This window comes from Vespa crabro, chromosome 1, assembly GCF_910589235.1.
Source record: "Vespa crabro chromosome 1, iyVesCrab1.2, whole genome shotgun sequence".
Lineage (NCBI taxonomy): Eukaryota > Metazoa > Arthropoda > Insecta > Hymenoptera > Vespidae > Vespa > Vespa crabro.
The window spans coordinates 22532172-22547171 of record NC_060955.1 but is presented as its reverse complement, the minus strand read 5'-3'; the positions used below and the strand labels follow the sequence as shown (position 1 = coordinate 22547171).

Here is a 15000-nt window from a genome sequence, read left to right as displayed (position 1 = left end):
ATTCCAGACTTTTGTATATCGTTCATTATGCTTACTATCAAACCGATTAAACGTTTGAAACAGATTGGAGATATCTGACAAAAATATACAAAAAAAAAAAAAAAACAAATATATATATATATATATATCAGAAATATTATACAATGATAAACGAGAGATAGAAGAAAAAGAAATGAGAGAGAGAGAGAGAGAAATTTCATCAAGTTCAACAAACAATAATTGAAATCAAGTAAGTTAAAATAATTATTATAGTTGCTTTTAAATCATATGTCTGTAATATCTTTCGTTTCGAGGATTTCTTTTAATTTTTTTTTTTTTTTTTTTTTTTTTTTATAATATCTCAAATGACTGCTGACACGAATTTCATATCTGTCTTTTTCTTTTTCTTTTTTTTTTTTTTTTCTTTTTTTTTGGAAACTACTTTTTCTTTCTTTTTTTCTTTTTTTTTTGTCTTAACATCTCAAACGGAAATTAAACGTTCATGATCGTGTACGGATTGTCGGGAAAATTATTTGGATTTCTCTATATATGATTTATAAATTGAAAAATTAATACCTGAAAATCGGCCGGACAATTGCAACTGGATTCGTTTAACAGATGACAACAAACGTCAGTATTCATGGTTAAAACCGTGCAGGATACGTTAAACGAATCGACACTAATGTATTTGAAGTCTTTGTAACGATTATCGGTGAAAATCAAATTCCATATGTCGTCCCTTTTAACTAAACCACCTTCGATGGCCTATGAAAAAAAAAAAGAAAAAAAAAAAAATATATATATATATATATATATATACTTAGACATCAATTCAATTTGTTACGTTCGATCGATCGTAAAATTAAATTCCAAAAGGAATTTAACGTTATGACGTAAATCGGAGTTGTTCAATGAATTAATCGAAAAAAAAACTATACTACTTGCCGTTTTAACATATTCCTCCATCTTGTATGTACTCGAATAAATAGCATAATAGGAGGGTGATGGTCTCATACTTCGAATTTTCGAAACCGTTCTGTCAGTAAACTCATCGATAACGACCAATCTGATTATCGAGATACCAATGAGATAATACAAACTTTGATTGAGTTCTAGAAAAAAGAGAGAAAGAGAGAGAAAGAGAGAGAGAGAGAGAGAGAGAATGAAAAGAAGAAAGAAAACAAATTACATTTATAATGTTTAGTTCTTGCGAAAGGATGACATCCAAAAAAAAAAAAAAAAAAAAGGAAAAGAAAAAAAAGAGAGAAAAAAAGAAAATAGAGAGAGAAAGGAAAAAAATTGAAAGGGAAAAATTTATTTTTTTCTGTTCGATCGAAGAAGGAGAGAAAGTTTAAAAAGTTTCATGAATTAAAAAATCTATATATGTTGTACGATCGAAGAAAGAGACCGAGAGAGAGAAAGAGAGAAATAAAATGACCTTGTAATGATCGAACATTTTATTTTACCTCTATCGTTGTGAAAAATCAAATCCAAAGGTACGATAAAAAAAATATATCCGTGTTCAATCGAAGAGATAGAGAGAGAGAGAGAGAGAGAGAGAGAGAGGGAGGGAGAATAACTTTGAAATAAATAAAACATTTCATCCTTTTCATCCTGAATAATGAAATTAAGAAATATGATAACATAAAAGAAAAACATATACATATATATATATATGTGTGTGTGCGTGTGTGCGTGTGTGGGTTCTTCGATCGAAAGAGTATGTGACCTTGAAATAAATAAATGAAACATTCAATTGTACCTATTTCGTCTTGAAAAATCAACTGAAAATCAAGCCAAATGATATGATAAAAAATTACGTTGTTCGATCAAAAAAGAGAAAAATAGATAGAGAGAGAGAGAGAGAGAGAGAGAGAATAAAAAGGAAAAGAATGATCTTGAAATGAATATAAGAATGAATATTACCTCTTTCATCCTCGAAAATGAGACCAACGTCCGTAGCATTTTTCATTAACAACAAATCGTCGACCGCTTGAACGTAAGGATTGATACTACAATCGCCACGTTTGTAAACAATACCTTTATCCTCTGCCACTATTCGTAATAAATCCCAACCGGACCAAGTCATGTCCAATATAAGACTGACGCCTTTGTATAATACAGCGCAAACTTGAAGAGATCAAAATAAAAAAGAAAAATAAAATAAAAGTGATGAAAAAGAAAAAGGAGAGAGAGAGAGAGAGAGAGAGAGAGAGAGAGATTAGAGACAAGAGAAAAGAAAGATATGTAAAAGATATTCCAAAAATTTCTTTAAATTGACAAATTTCAAACGTATTGCAAAATGAAATACCTTTTTGAAAGCTCTCATCTAAATTTTCCCGATCTACTTCGACCTTGGACAAGTGCACTGTTATTATATCATTACCAAAATCCTTCTCCGCACTCGAGGCTGCATCATTTAATACACTCAAAATCGAGCTATCCTCGTTTTCTATCACGATTACTGAAAATTCGAACGTATAATATATATATATATATATATATATATGTTTGTGTGTGTATGAGTGTGTACGGGTGTGTGTTTTATGTATAATAAATCTTAACGATTTTAAATTAATAAATCGTATCGATTTTATTCATAAATCGTGTCGATTTTGTTCTCATCCTTCGTTTCATTCATTTCTTATTTCTTTGTTATTTTTCTTTTAATTTGTCATTTCTTAATTTTTCTAAGTAATAATTATGAATATATATACGTGTCGTGTATGTGTGCGTGTGTTTGTGTCTGTATATATATATATATATATATATATATATATATATATATATATATATATTTCAATTAATAAATCGTGTCGATTTTGTTCTCTTCCTTCGTTTCTTTTATTTCTTTTTTCTTTTTTGTTTTTCTTTCGAATTATCATACCTAAAAATCTTTCTAAAAATTTATTGTAAATATACATATATATATATATATATATATATATATATATATATATACATGTGTGTGTGTGTGTGTGTGTAAATAATTTAAATATAAAAAAATATATCTACATATATATATGAAAAGAAAAAAACCGCGAATTTTTCAAACGACTCACGTATATATAAGCGCGCGCGCATATGTACATTTATATATATATATATATATGTATGTGTGCGTATATATATATATGTGTGTATTACTTACACAGACTCATTGGAGTTTGACATTTGATCGGTAATAAAATTAACAATCCAAATATTAGAACGTAGACGATCGTCCTTCTAATCTGCGGCATACCGAAGTTTCTATGCTTCTAATGTCGAATGAACACTATAAACCGATACAGAAAGAGAAAGAGAGACAGAGAGAGAGAGAGAGAGAGAGGGGATGATTCTCATTCGTAAAGGAACATTCAAAATGGCTACGCCTGCGCCGAAGTGTTTTACAAAACGTTTATGTCACCTTCTAAAACATTAAATACGTTATCTCTCTCTTATCATCAACTATTTCCTCTATTTTCACAATTTTTCTATTTTATCTTTTCTTTTTTTTTTTTTTTTATTTATTTATTTTCTTTTCTTTTCCATATTCCTCTTTCTTTTTCTTCTTCTTTGTTTTCTTTTTTACTTCTTCTTAATCCTTGCACTTATAAACGTAAAACGAAATTTTGACGAACGAGCAAATGAGAAGGAGAGAGAGAGAGAGAGAGAGAGAGAGAGAAACGCGATTCGGTTTTCTTGTATATATCAAAAAAGAAACGAAAAGAAAAAGAAAAAATAAAAAAAACAGAAACACTTCATAAATCAATTTAAAATTTGACGCACCACCCGATACATCCTGACATATGTGACTACTGACTCTCTCATCTCTATACTTTCTAACGAAACCTTTTTTCCTGGCATAACCTACGATATCGATTTATGTCTCTGCGTGAATTACCAACCTGAATGTCCAATGATCGATCCTTTTTTTATATAGATATATTATATATACATACATACATACATACATACATGCATATATATATTATTTTTTAATTTTTCTTGAGGAAAAATTTTGTGAAAAATTTCCCATTTTCTTCTTTTCTGTTTTCTTTGTTTTTGTTATTTTGTTTTTCAGAATTTTCATGACCAATTTGAAAAAAGATATATATATATATATATTTATAATAATTTAAAACAATTCCATTCGTTTATATAATCTATTATTATTTATTTTCGCAAAATATATTAATATATATTTTCGAATCTTTTTTTTTTCTTCTTCTTTCTTTCTTCTTCTTTTTTTTAATTTTCTAATGTCTCCCCTGTTAACACTTTTTGATATCTCTTTGCATGAAAGAATAAGAGAGAGAGAGAGAGAGAGAGATTTATTTTTTCTTAAATTTCTTACAAAATGACGTTATATAGATTTGTAAATCGATAAAGGACACGAATACAATGAGAAAAATATAAAAATAATATTCGTTAGAGAATAATTATAACAATTTACAATAATTCTTTCGTTTTGATTAACTTTTGCCTTTATTCTTTATTCAATATCTAACAATATGGCGGGTATAGAAATTTGTGATCTATAAAAATGATAAGAATAACAAGTTTTATACCTATACATGAATAAATAAATAAATAAATAAATATATATATATATATATATATATATATATATATATATATATATATAATTAACGACGTTTATGTACGAAAAAATTTTTAAGAAAGAATTCGAACAGTTTGAATAATTAATTATGTTGTGACATTGTGAATAACTCGTCGCATTTGTAGGAACGATCGATTCAAACATTATTGATTACCGTCCTAGCCCCATGTCGTCCTCCTCCTACTTTACCACCAACCACCTATCTCCTTCTCTAACAACCCCAACCTCAACTCTCTCGTTCAACCTCAACCCTTCCCTAGCTACCCTTTCTAATACACGCGAACCTATTCAGTATGCCAATACATATTGCACGAGGTAAAAAGGAAAACTCGTAAGCACAAATCGCCTCGATGAAAACCCTAATTTTCTAATCGATATTGTATAATCATTAAAAAAGATAATAGAGGGAGATAAGAATAACATAACGATCGTCAAATAATAATCGTAATATTTATATATACATGTATTACATCGAAATATTTTGTACGCCTTAATTATTTTTTTATTTAATTTCTTAATCTTAACTTGTTCATTAACAATTATTACTTCATTTTTTGCTATCATATTATTATTATAATTATTATTATTATTATTATTAGTAGTAGTAGTAGTAGTAGTAGTAGTAGTAGTAGTATTGTTATTGTTATTGTTATTATTATTTTTATATTTGTTTTCCTCTTTTCTTTTCTTTTTACGTATACAGGATATATGTGGGCAATATATAAATGAGGTCAAAAGTTAATGGATTTAGTTTTTAAAAGTCAATTTATAACTTATTCGAAATCACTTGGTTATAATAGTTAGGCTCGTACAGGTTTACAAGTTATCTTTTTTCTTTTTTTTTTTTTTTTTTTTGCCCCCCTTTTTTTATTATAGTATTCGAAATCTGATAAAATAATCGTGTGAAAATGTCTGGAAAAAAAAAGAAAGAAAAGAAAAAAAAACAAAAAAAGAGAAAAATAAAGAAAACAACGATGTAATCGATTTTTCAAAGTCACCGAGAAACTTTTAACGATTATATCGAAATTCTCAGCGATTATTATATATAAGCAACTTGAAACAATGTCAAATCGTTTTATAGATAGATCATGATTTTATTGAATCTATATAAACGAGAAAATATTATTAAACGGAAGGAAAAAAAATTATCTCTTTGGCTTATCACATTTTATTTTACGTATATGATCCTTGACTTAAATCATTTTTATTATTACATTCATTATTATATTTATTTAGGAAATATATTAAATCCATTTTCTTAGATCAATATCGAACCTCATTATTGTCTAGTGTGATAGTGTGCGAAAGTTGATCCATTAAAAAAAAAAAAAAAAAAAAAAAAAGGAAAGGAAAGAATAATAATAAAAAAAAAAAAAAAAACGTAATCTTATTTCGTGGATCTTCTTTAATTCCTTCGTTCGTGATCACGAATAAGATCATTGTCCATGATGATCATGGGATAAGCTTGATTAATTTCCATGCTTGAGAAAATATTCGATCACCGATGCGAGATTTCTACAACACGCGATTCTATGATATTATTACAAACAGATTGAAATTATGATGCAGATGTTTCATTTCCAGGACCGTATTTACGATAAGGCGCAAATTAAAAGAAACTTCGCTCTTCGGGTTGGGAGGGAGGGAGGGAGGATTAACATTTTAAAACCTTATTTCTCACAGCAAGCAACAGATATCTATATATATATACATATATATATATAAAATAGCTTGACATATTCGTTAAAATCAAAGTCGGAGTAAAAGATTGAACAAAGAAAAAAAAAACAAAAAAAAGAAAAAATTTCTTGCAACTTTCGAAGAAACGATATTAACGATATTGCGCGTTGGGCCTAACAAAAGTCTAAATACGGCCCTGATACAACCCCGTGCGGCAGGTGAAACGAAATGCTTCGATGATTGCCTACAAATTCGTACCGTCTCTCTACGGTATATATATATATTTTTTTTTATTCCTTTTTCTTTCTTTTTTCCCCCCATTCCCTCAACCCCCCAGCCCACCCCACTTTTTTCTTCTCTTCTCTTTTTTTCTCTTTTCCTTTTTACTTTTCCCATTTCCCTCTTTATTTTGTTTCCTTTTCTTTCTTCTTCATAGATTATAAAAAAAAAAAAAAGGAAAACAAAAAAAAAAAAAGAAAAAAGAAAAAAACAAATCGACAACCAGATCTCAATTAAATTATCCTCGATCTTGAGAAATATCTAATCCCATGAAAAAAAAAACAATTATCGTCGAAATATTTTCTATTGAATTTATGATAAATTATAATTAATTATACGTCCTTTGTATTTCCGTCGATACATTCTCTTACGTTCATCGATCTTATCCCGGTATTAAGGTGTTTATCGTAATGTCCCTGCAGATGTCACCATTGGTATACATCTTACAAATGCAAAATGGCGACAGTACGATACATACGTATATACATATATATATATATACGTATATTTAAGTACATATAGATATTATACGTACGATAGGAAAAAAGATTCGATTAAAATCTATCTTCGAAGGAAATTGATTTTAATAAATCGCTTCATTTATTTTTTCTCTTCTTCTTCTTTTTCCTTTTGTTTTTATAGATTGGAATGAAAAAAAAAAAAAAAAAAAAAAAAAAACAAAACAAAAGAAAAGAAACAAAAAGAAATACGAAACAAAACGAAAGAGAAAACAACGTAAGGAAAAAAAAATAAAAAGAGAAAATAAAATATAATCACTAAAAAGTTTTTCATTACTCTCCGTTACAAGGAATATATATAATAAGTTACTTACATATATTTATTTCTCTCTCTCTCTCTCTCTCTCTCTCTCTCTCTGTCTATCTCACGAGTAGTGAGATGCAATCTCAAACGTCATTTTTTCTTTTTTTTTTTTTTTAGCCCTGTCCCATAATCATTAAACCAACAATCAAAAAAAAAAAAGAAAAAGAAAAGAAAGAAAGAAAAAAGAAAGAAAAAGAGAGAGAAAAAAACAAAATGGAGAAAAGAACGAAGAATATAATGAAGCAATGAAAGAGATCGTTTCTTCGACGTCGTTATAAATCTTACGAGCGCGCGAAACGTAGAGCATAAGCGGGAAATAAAATAGAGGGAAACAAAAAGACCAAGATGTGGTGAGATCCTGGGACGTTGGTAGGCCGGTGAGGGTGGGGGGTGTTGAGGGTGATGCTGGAGGAAAGGGATTGGGAATAAAGAAAAAACGAAAACAAAAAAGAATTAAGACAGTCCAAGGAAATCGTTTCGTAATTCATTCGGGAAAGGATCAAACGATCCTGTTTGCCAATAACTTCTGTTATTTTGTTTCTACCATAATCGTAACCTCCTCCTCCTCCTCCTCCTCCTCCTCCTCCTCCTCCTCCTCCTCTATCCAAACCACATCCCATCCCATCCCATCCAATCCTCGCACCTAACACCTCGCCCAAGAAGAAAAAAAACAAAAAAATAAAAAAAGAAGTCTTTTCTAAAAGTTACGCGCCGCAAAAGAAAGAAAGAAAGAAAGAAAGAAAAGAAAAAAGGAAGAAAAAATAAAATAAGACAAAAAGAGAAAAGGAAAAGAAACCAGACATTGCGCGTTCGAGTCATTTTCTGACTGACATGGGTTTTGTCTGCCGATTCTTTCTTTATCCTTATTTTATTTTTGTTGTTTTCCTTTTCTTCCTTCCTTTTCTTTCTTTCTTTCTTTCTTTCTTTCTTTCTTTCTTTCTCTCATCCCTTCTCTCATTCCTTTTCTTCTGTTTTTTTTTTTTCTTCTTTCTTTTTTTTTCCCTTTATCAACCGCCGTCTTACGCCAAAAACGTGATGCGGCATAGCGTGCGCGCGAGGCGTGTGCGCGCCCCTTTGTACGTCGTATGTTTGTATGCGTCATGTACGATGTATGCATGTATGCATGTATGTATGATGTACGAATGCATATATATATATATATATATATATATATGCAATATATGTGTATATGTGTGTGTGTGTGTGTATTTGCGCATGCGTATGCATTTATGCATGTATGTGCAATGCACGAAAGTATGTAGGTATGTATCTACTTTGTATATTTCTCTTGCATAATTTGTTTTCAACGCAACAGACGCTCTATCTGCTGGCGCACCCCGATTTTAAGCTTAAAATACTGCTCTACTTTCTTCATTTCTTTTCTTTTCTTTTTTTTTTTTTCTTATTTCTGTTTGGCTTTAATTTCTTTTTTCTTTTCATTATTTTTTCTTTTCTTTTTTTTTTTTTTTTTTTTTTTTTTTTTTTTTTTGGTGACAACTGGCCCGAAGGGGGCCGGGATGAAAGAAGGAGAAGGAAAACATTGAGAAATTTCTCTCCCTCTTTATCTCTATCTCTCTCTCTCTCTCTATCTTTCTATGTATTTATCTCTCATTAGCGAAAGATCATCTGTCAATATGGCGCCATCAAGAAAAAAAAAGAAAAAGAGAAAGAGAAAGAAAAAGAAATAGAAAAAAAAAAGATTGTAGTGCAAAGCTAAAGATAAATGTAAATCGCAACGGAGCGATGTATGACCAATATTTTTTTCTTTTTTCTTTTTTTTTCTTTTCTTTTTTTTTTTTTTGCTGTCTTTTTCCCCGAACACCCACGTACATGGAAAAAAATTCAAATATTTAATCCAATGTATACACATACATATATATGTATATACGTGTATGTGTGTGTGTGTGTATATATGTATATATATGTATGTCACGTCAATTTAAAATCAAATATACACGTGTATGTGTGTGTGTTTGCGTGCGTGTACGTGAATGAGTAAAAGAGAGAGAGAGAGAGAGAGAGAGAGCGTGTGTATGTATCGCGACGTTTTAACATTGAAAACAGAAAAAGAAGGAGAAGAAATAAAGGAAAAAATTAAAAAAAAAAAAAAAAAAAAAAAGAGAAAATTCCATTGGAAATCCTATTAAGGCCCCATGCAAATCGTTGTACAGCGTACTTATGCGCGGGAGTCTCATTAAACTATTCAACTACCGTTACAGAGAGAGTCCGTGCACTCAATGTGAGGTGGTTGAACGAAAAAAAAACATACACACACACGTACATGGGCGCACGCACACACGCACACACATGCGCGTGCCCGCGTGCACGCATATGAAAAAAAATGAGAAAAAAAATGAAGAAGGAGGAGGAGGAGGAGGAGGAGAAGGAGAAAAAGAAAGAGAAAGAGGAAAAAGGGGGGGGTGAGAAGGGGAGGGAGAGATAGAGAAAAAAAGACAAAAAAAAAGAAAAATATGCGAACAGGATCGTTCCTTGAGAAATGAAAATAGCGGAGAGCGTGTGAGATAAAGTATACAATTTCACGCACGAAAAGTCGCGGGAAAAATGGCACCGTTCCTATATACCTATATTTATATACATGTGTAATATGTGTGTATATGTATATATATATATATATATATATATATACATACACATGTATATATAAAATATATACATATAATATATAAACATATATACGTGTTATAATATACATATATGTACATAATATATACTTACATGTTTATATATATATATATATAAATATATATATATATATATATATAAAGAGAGAGAGAAACATGCGAGCACATTCTAGGCTCGCGTTCGTTACGGGGTCAAAGCGACGCGACTCGCTTTTCCGTAACGCTCTTGGCTCTTTAGCAGAACTCCTCTCTTCGTAGTCATGGTGTGCTTTTTTTTTCTCTCGCGGCTCCTATCTTCGTCACTAGTATTTTTTTTTTTTTTTTATTTTCCTTTTTCTTAACTTTTCCTTTTTCTCTTTTCTTCGCTAATTTTTAATTTTTTTTTTAAATTATATTTCACTTCCAACAAAATATAATAAAACTATTCTACGATAACAGAGAGAGAGAGAGAGAGAGAGAGAGAGAGAGAGAGAGACAGAGAAAGAGAGAGAAGTATCGTAAATGAGAAATTTGTTTATCATTTGATAGCGACAAAGATCTTAGAAATTAGACGTGAGAATGAGACACGAGATATTAGACTAAAAGAGAGGGAGAGAAAGAGAGAGAGAGAAAGAGAAGGATAGATTAGATTCGTTTAACGTGGCAAGTACCGAACTCTCGTGAATTTCCGTCGGTTCTCGGCTACTTCCGGCGCCGCGAGAAGTTGCCCTCTCTAAATCGGACCATTCATTCGAGGGAACGGGAAAAAGCGTGAGGAAGGAAGAAAGAAAGAAAGAAAGAAAGAAAGAAAGAAAGAATGAATGAGAGAGACAGAGACAGAAACAGAGACAGACAGAAAAAGAGAGAGAGAGAAAGAGAGCGAGAGAAAAAGAGAACGAACTATCGGAGGAGAGCAAGACTCACCTTGATGGAGAAAGAGAGAGAGAGAGAGAGAGAGAGAGAGAGAGAGAGAGAGAGAGACAGAGTCAGAGAGAGAAAGAGAGAGTGATAGAGTAGGAGGGAAACGAAAAGAGATGGAGCGAAAGAGTGAATGAGTTTCATGGTAGTAGAGAGACGATGGGAGGAGAAGACGTTGGTGGGGCAGTGGGCGGGGTAGAGGCCGCACCAGGTGCGGATCAATTTATATCGGGACCCTAACCGTTACTCAATTGAATTCTCGTATTTGAGAGTACACTTTTTTCTTTCTTTTTTTATTTTTTTTTCATCATCACAACGCTGATTTTCATAGAGACGAAGATGAAAAGAAGAGAGAAGGAACGAAATAAAAAAGGAAATAAAAAAGGCGTAAGAAGGATGAACGAGCGTCGCGATAATTGTTAATTTCTACAAAACGTTAACGTTGTTGTATTTATTGAAGAAGAAAAAAAAAGGACTGGAAGAATCATAGGGAACGAATCAATCCGCATATCTCTTTTCGTATATATATATACACATATATATATATATACATATACATATATACATATATATGTATGTATGTACGTACGACGTGTACGTAAGTACGTAAGTTTCGAGAGACCACCTCGGTCGGCAAGGCCAGCGTCGAATGCACCGCGATGCGTTGGAAGGACAGAGAGTGAGAGAGAGAGAGAGAAAATGAACGATTGTGACAGATGGAAAGGATAGAAAGAGATAGAGGAGATGCGTTACGGGTAGAGATGCGCGATCGGTTTGATTATATACATAAATCTTGTAATTTCGATAATATATATGTATGTATGCATATACGTATATATGTATATACATAAATATATATATATATATATATATTTCGAACATGCAAATTTGATTTCGGAATTGATTATATAAAACTGCAATCTCTCTCTCTCTCTCTCTCTCTCTTTCTCTTTCTCTTTCTCTTTCGTTCTCTCGTAACACCCTCGAAAGTACTTTGTATGGTTTTTTAAGGGAAGCAAAAGTGATAGCGCGGTAAAAAAAGAAAAAAGAGAAACAAAAAAGAAAGAAGAAGGAAAATAAGAAGTAAATGGGGAGATAGAGATAGAAATAGAGAGAAAGAAAGAAAGAAAGAAAGAGAGAGGGAGAGAGAGAGAGAGAGAGAGAGAGGGAATAAATGTGTAAGGTTATTCGATATCGAAGGGAGAGAAAAGAATCGATCGTAGGAACTTGTAGGAGAGACTCTCTTAGCGGAGAACAAGCACGTCGATGACCGTCGACCACCGTCAACGCTCGTGTGTGAGCGGATAGTGTGTGGTGTGTACGGCTCGAGTAGCGCGATTCGCGATCTCTCTCTCTCTCTCTCTCTCTTTCTCTCTTTCTCTCGGTAATGCGGCGGCGACGATGATGACGACGGCAGCGGCGGCAACGGCGACGGCCGTTCGTTCGAAGAGAGTGGAGAACGAACGAACGAACGAACGAACGAAGGAATGATATGTGGCAACGCCGCAGGTGGCGCTGTTACACCGTAACTCTCTCGAGAAGTTCGCGACCAGTCGTAGTCGTTCGACTGTTCGCGTTGTAAGCTTTAGTAGCTTAGTCCGTGTCGGGTCGGTGAGCCGTGTCGTAGTCACGTTTAAAGTTCCGTCCTCATAAAAGAAGGGCCCGCGAAGGGCCCGGCGCGATTATAATACGCGATTAACAAAACTATTTTTCTATATATATATATATATATATATATATATACATATATATATATAGAGAGAGAGGGAAATAGGAAAGAAAAAATCATAAAACGCGCGCGCGCAAGAGAAAGAAAGAAAGAAAGAAAGAAAAAGGGAGATAGGAGTAATAGAAATATATATTAATTAAGAAGAATACGAATATAGAAGAAAGGACGAATTGATCTGAGCTGAGAAGGATATTGGAATAATCAACCCAGATGTCACGATGACGACTGATTATACGTCAATTACGAGTAATATAATATTATCGATATTTAGATATAATAATTATTATTATTTTACGACGACGAACAAGATACATAAACAACAACCAACCAACCAACCAACCAATACTCGCTGGTTCTTCCCGAGTTCGCGGCGTGACGCGCGAAAACCCGTAGCCGAGAAGGATTTTGCTTCCTTCCTTCCTTCCTTCTTTCTGTCCTTCCTTCTTTCCTTCCTTCCTTGCTGCTGTTTTTTTCTTTTCTCTCTCTCTCTCTCTCTCTCTCTCTCTCTCTCTCTCTCTCTCTCTCTGTCTCTTCTTTTTTGCCCTAACTCCGGGTCCCGCCCGGATCCCCGGTCCCTTCGTCTCTCTGCGTATGATTGTTGTGTTGGTCGTGTGGTGTGTTGTGTGGGTATTCTATGTGACATGGAGAAAGGAACCAGAGGAACGAGTTAGAAGTTAACGAACGAGAACGACAGAGAGAGAGAGAAAGAGAGGACATACACGCATATATATATATATATATACATACACATATATAACAAGCTCGTCTCTCTCTCTCTCTCTCTCTCTCTCTTTGGACGAAGATAGATACGTTAAGAGAGAGAGAAAGAGAGAGAGAAAGAAAGAGAGAAAAAAGAGCGTCGTATTTTCTAGTGTTGTGTTGTGTGTGTTGTTGGTGTCGAGAGAATGAGATGAACTGCATTGTCGATTTCGAGGAGGCAAATTTTTACATCCCTCTCCTCAAATTCTTCCCCTTCTTCTGTCGTCCTACCGCCTCCTTTCTTTCGCTCTCTCTCACTCACTCACTCACTCACTCTCATTCGTTCGTTCGTTCGTTCGTTCGTTCGTTCGTTCGTCTAAAAAGAGTAGGGTTGGTGTAGGATGAGGGCGGGGGCGAGGACGAATGAAAGAAGAAGACGAAAAATGAGAAGAGAGAGAAAGAGAGAAAATGATGAAAGAAAGAAGGAAAAGAAAAAAGAAAATACTTTTCAATCGTATTACATTCGATTAAAAGACGAAGAAGGAGTAAGACGATTTTTCCTAGAGAAGGAAGAATATAAGGAGCGCCGCTGACGTTCGAGTGTCGTTTCTTTCTCTCTCCGTTTCCCGTGGTGGAATACGCGAGGCTCCTCGAGTGACTCTCTCTCTCTCTCTCTCTCTCTCTCTCAGTCTGTTCTTCTCGTACTATCTCTGTCTCTCTGTTTCTGTTTGCCTATTCTCTCTCTCTCTTTCTCTGTATGTCTGTCTGGCTGTGTGTGTGAACGACGTATTTATCATATTTTCTCACTTCACGATTAGAAAAGGAGGATCTTTTCCTTTATCTATTTTTCTCTGTTTTCTTTCTACCTCTCTCTCTCTCTCTCTCTCTCTCCGTATCTGTATCTATCTATCTGTCTGTCTATCCTATCTATCTATCGAAAGAGAGAAAACCTGACAGGCATTTTGACGAGACGAGAGTTTTTCTTCGTCGATTATTACCTCGGTTTAATACGCGCCTCTGTGGCATGTGCGTATGCTTGTTGTGTTGTTACGTTTGTGTGTGTGTACGTTGTTCATACGACGTCTCTCTCTACGGTTGCGTTTGCGTGGACGACGGTGCGTGTGTGTTTTTGTTAGAGAGACATCAGCGGCAGTAACAGCAATAGTAATAGCGATGTAACAGTAACAGTAATAGCAAACGGCAACGACACACTGATATCAACAGTTAACACCAGTAACAGTAACAGCAGCAGCAGGAGCAGCAGCAAGCACCACCACGCATTCGCCAGAAAGAGAAAGAGAACGATAGATAGATAGATAGAGAAGAGAAAGAGAAAGATAGAGATATACACACAGAGAGAGAGAGAGAGAGAGAGAGAGAGAGAGAGAGAGAGAGAGAGAGAGAGAGAGAGAGAGAGAGACGGCACGCGCGCACTCACGTACAACGCGCGAACGAGAGCCCTCGTTGGTCCGTGCCCTGCGATAGTGCTGGGAGTGTCTCTTCTGCTTTCTCAGGCCCCCGATAGCGGTTAAGAAAGTGTTTCGAGAGATAGACAGAGATAGATAGATAGATAGATAGATAGATAGATGAAAGCTAACATTTTTTTTTTTTTTTTTTATTTAGAGGAAAAATAAGAGGAGTGCCAGCAACAGCAGCAGCAGCAGCAG

At 33.6% G+C, this 15000-nt stretch overlaps 1 protein-coding gene and 1 long non-coding RNA gene across 3 annotated transcripts in view; one reads left to right on the top strand and one right to left on the bottom strand.

The window, feature by feature from the left end:
- The window catches only part of LOC124423817 (ionotropic receptor 25a), an 8922-nt gene extending 5647 nt beyond the window's left edge, over nucleotides 1-3275 (bottom strand). The window contains exons 1-6 of one of the 2 annotated variants that reach the window (XM_046962046.1): nucleotides 3131-3275; nucleotides 2291-2443; nucleotides 1906-2109; nucleotides 925-1091; nucleotides 556-744; nucleotides 1-74 (exon numbers count right to left, since the gene is read on the bottom strand). The exon at nucleotides 1-74 is cut by the window's left edge and continues 106 nt beyond it. In XM_046962046.1, the coding sequence (XP_046818002.1) occupies nucleotides 1-74; nucleotides 556-744; nucleotides 925-1091; nucleotides 1906-2109; nucleotides 2291-2443; nucleotides 3131-3221 (878 nt within the window). In that variant the 5' untranslated portion in view covers nucleotides 3222-3275. Of the gene's footprint in view, nucleotides 75-555; nucleotides 745-924; nucleotides 1092-1905; nucleotides 2110-2290; nucleotides 2444-3130 lie in introns of those variants that run through there. The other variant, XM_046962057.1, reaches the window with a different exon arrangement.
- A 9067-nt stretch (nucleotides 3276-12342) lies between these two features.
- LOC124423824 overlaps nucleotides 12343-15000 on the top strand; it is a 3177-nt gene continuing 519 nt past the window's right edge. The window contains exons 1-2 of the long non-coding RNA XR_006942167.1: nucleotides 12343-12880; nucleotides 14957-15000. The exon at nucleotides 14957-15000 is cut by the window's right edge and continues 519 nt beyond it. This is a non-coding gene — a long non-coding RNA (uncharacterized LOC124423824). The remainder of the gene's footprint in view (nucleotides 12881-14956) is intronic.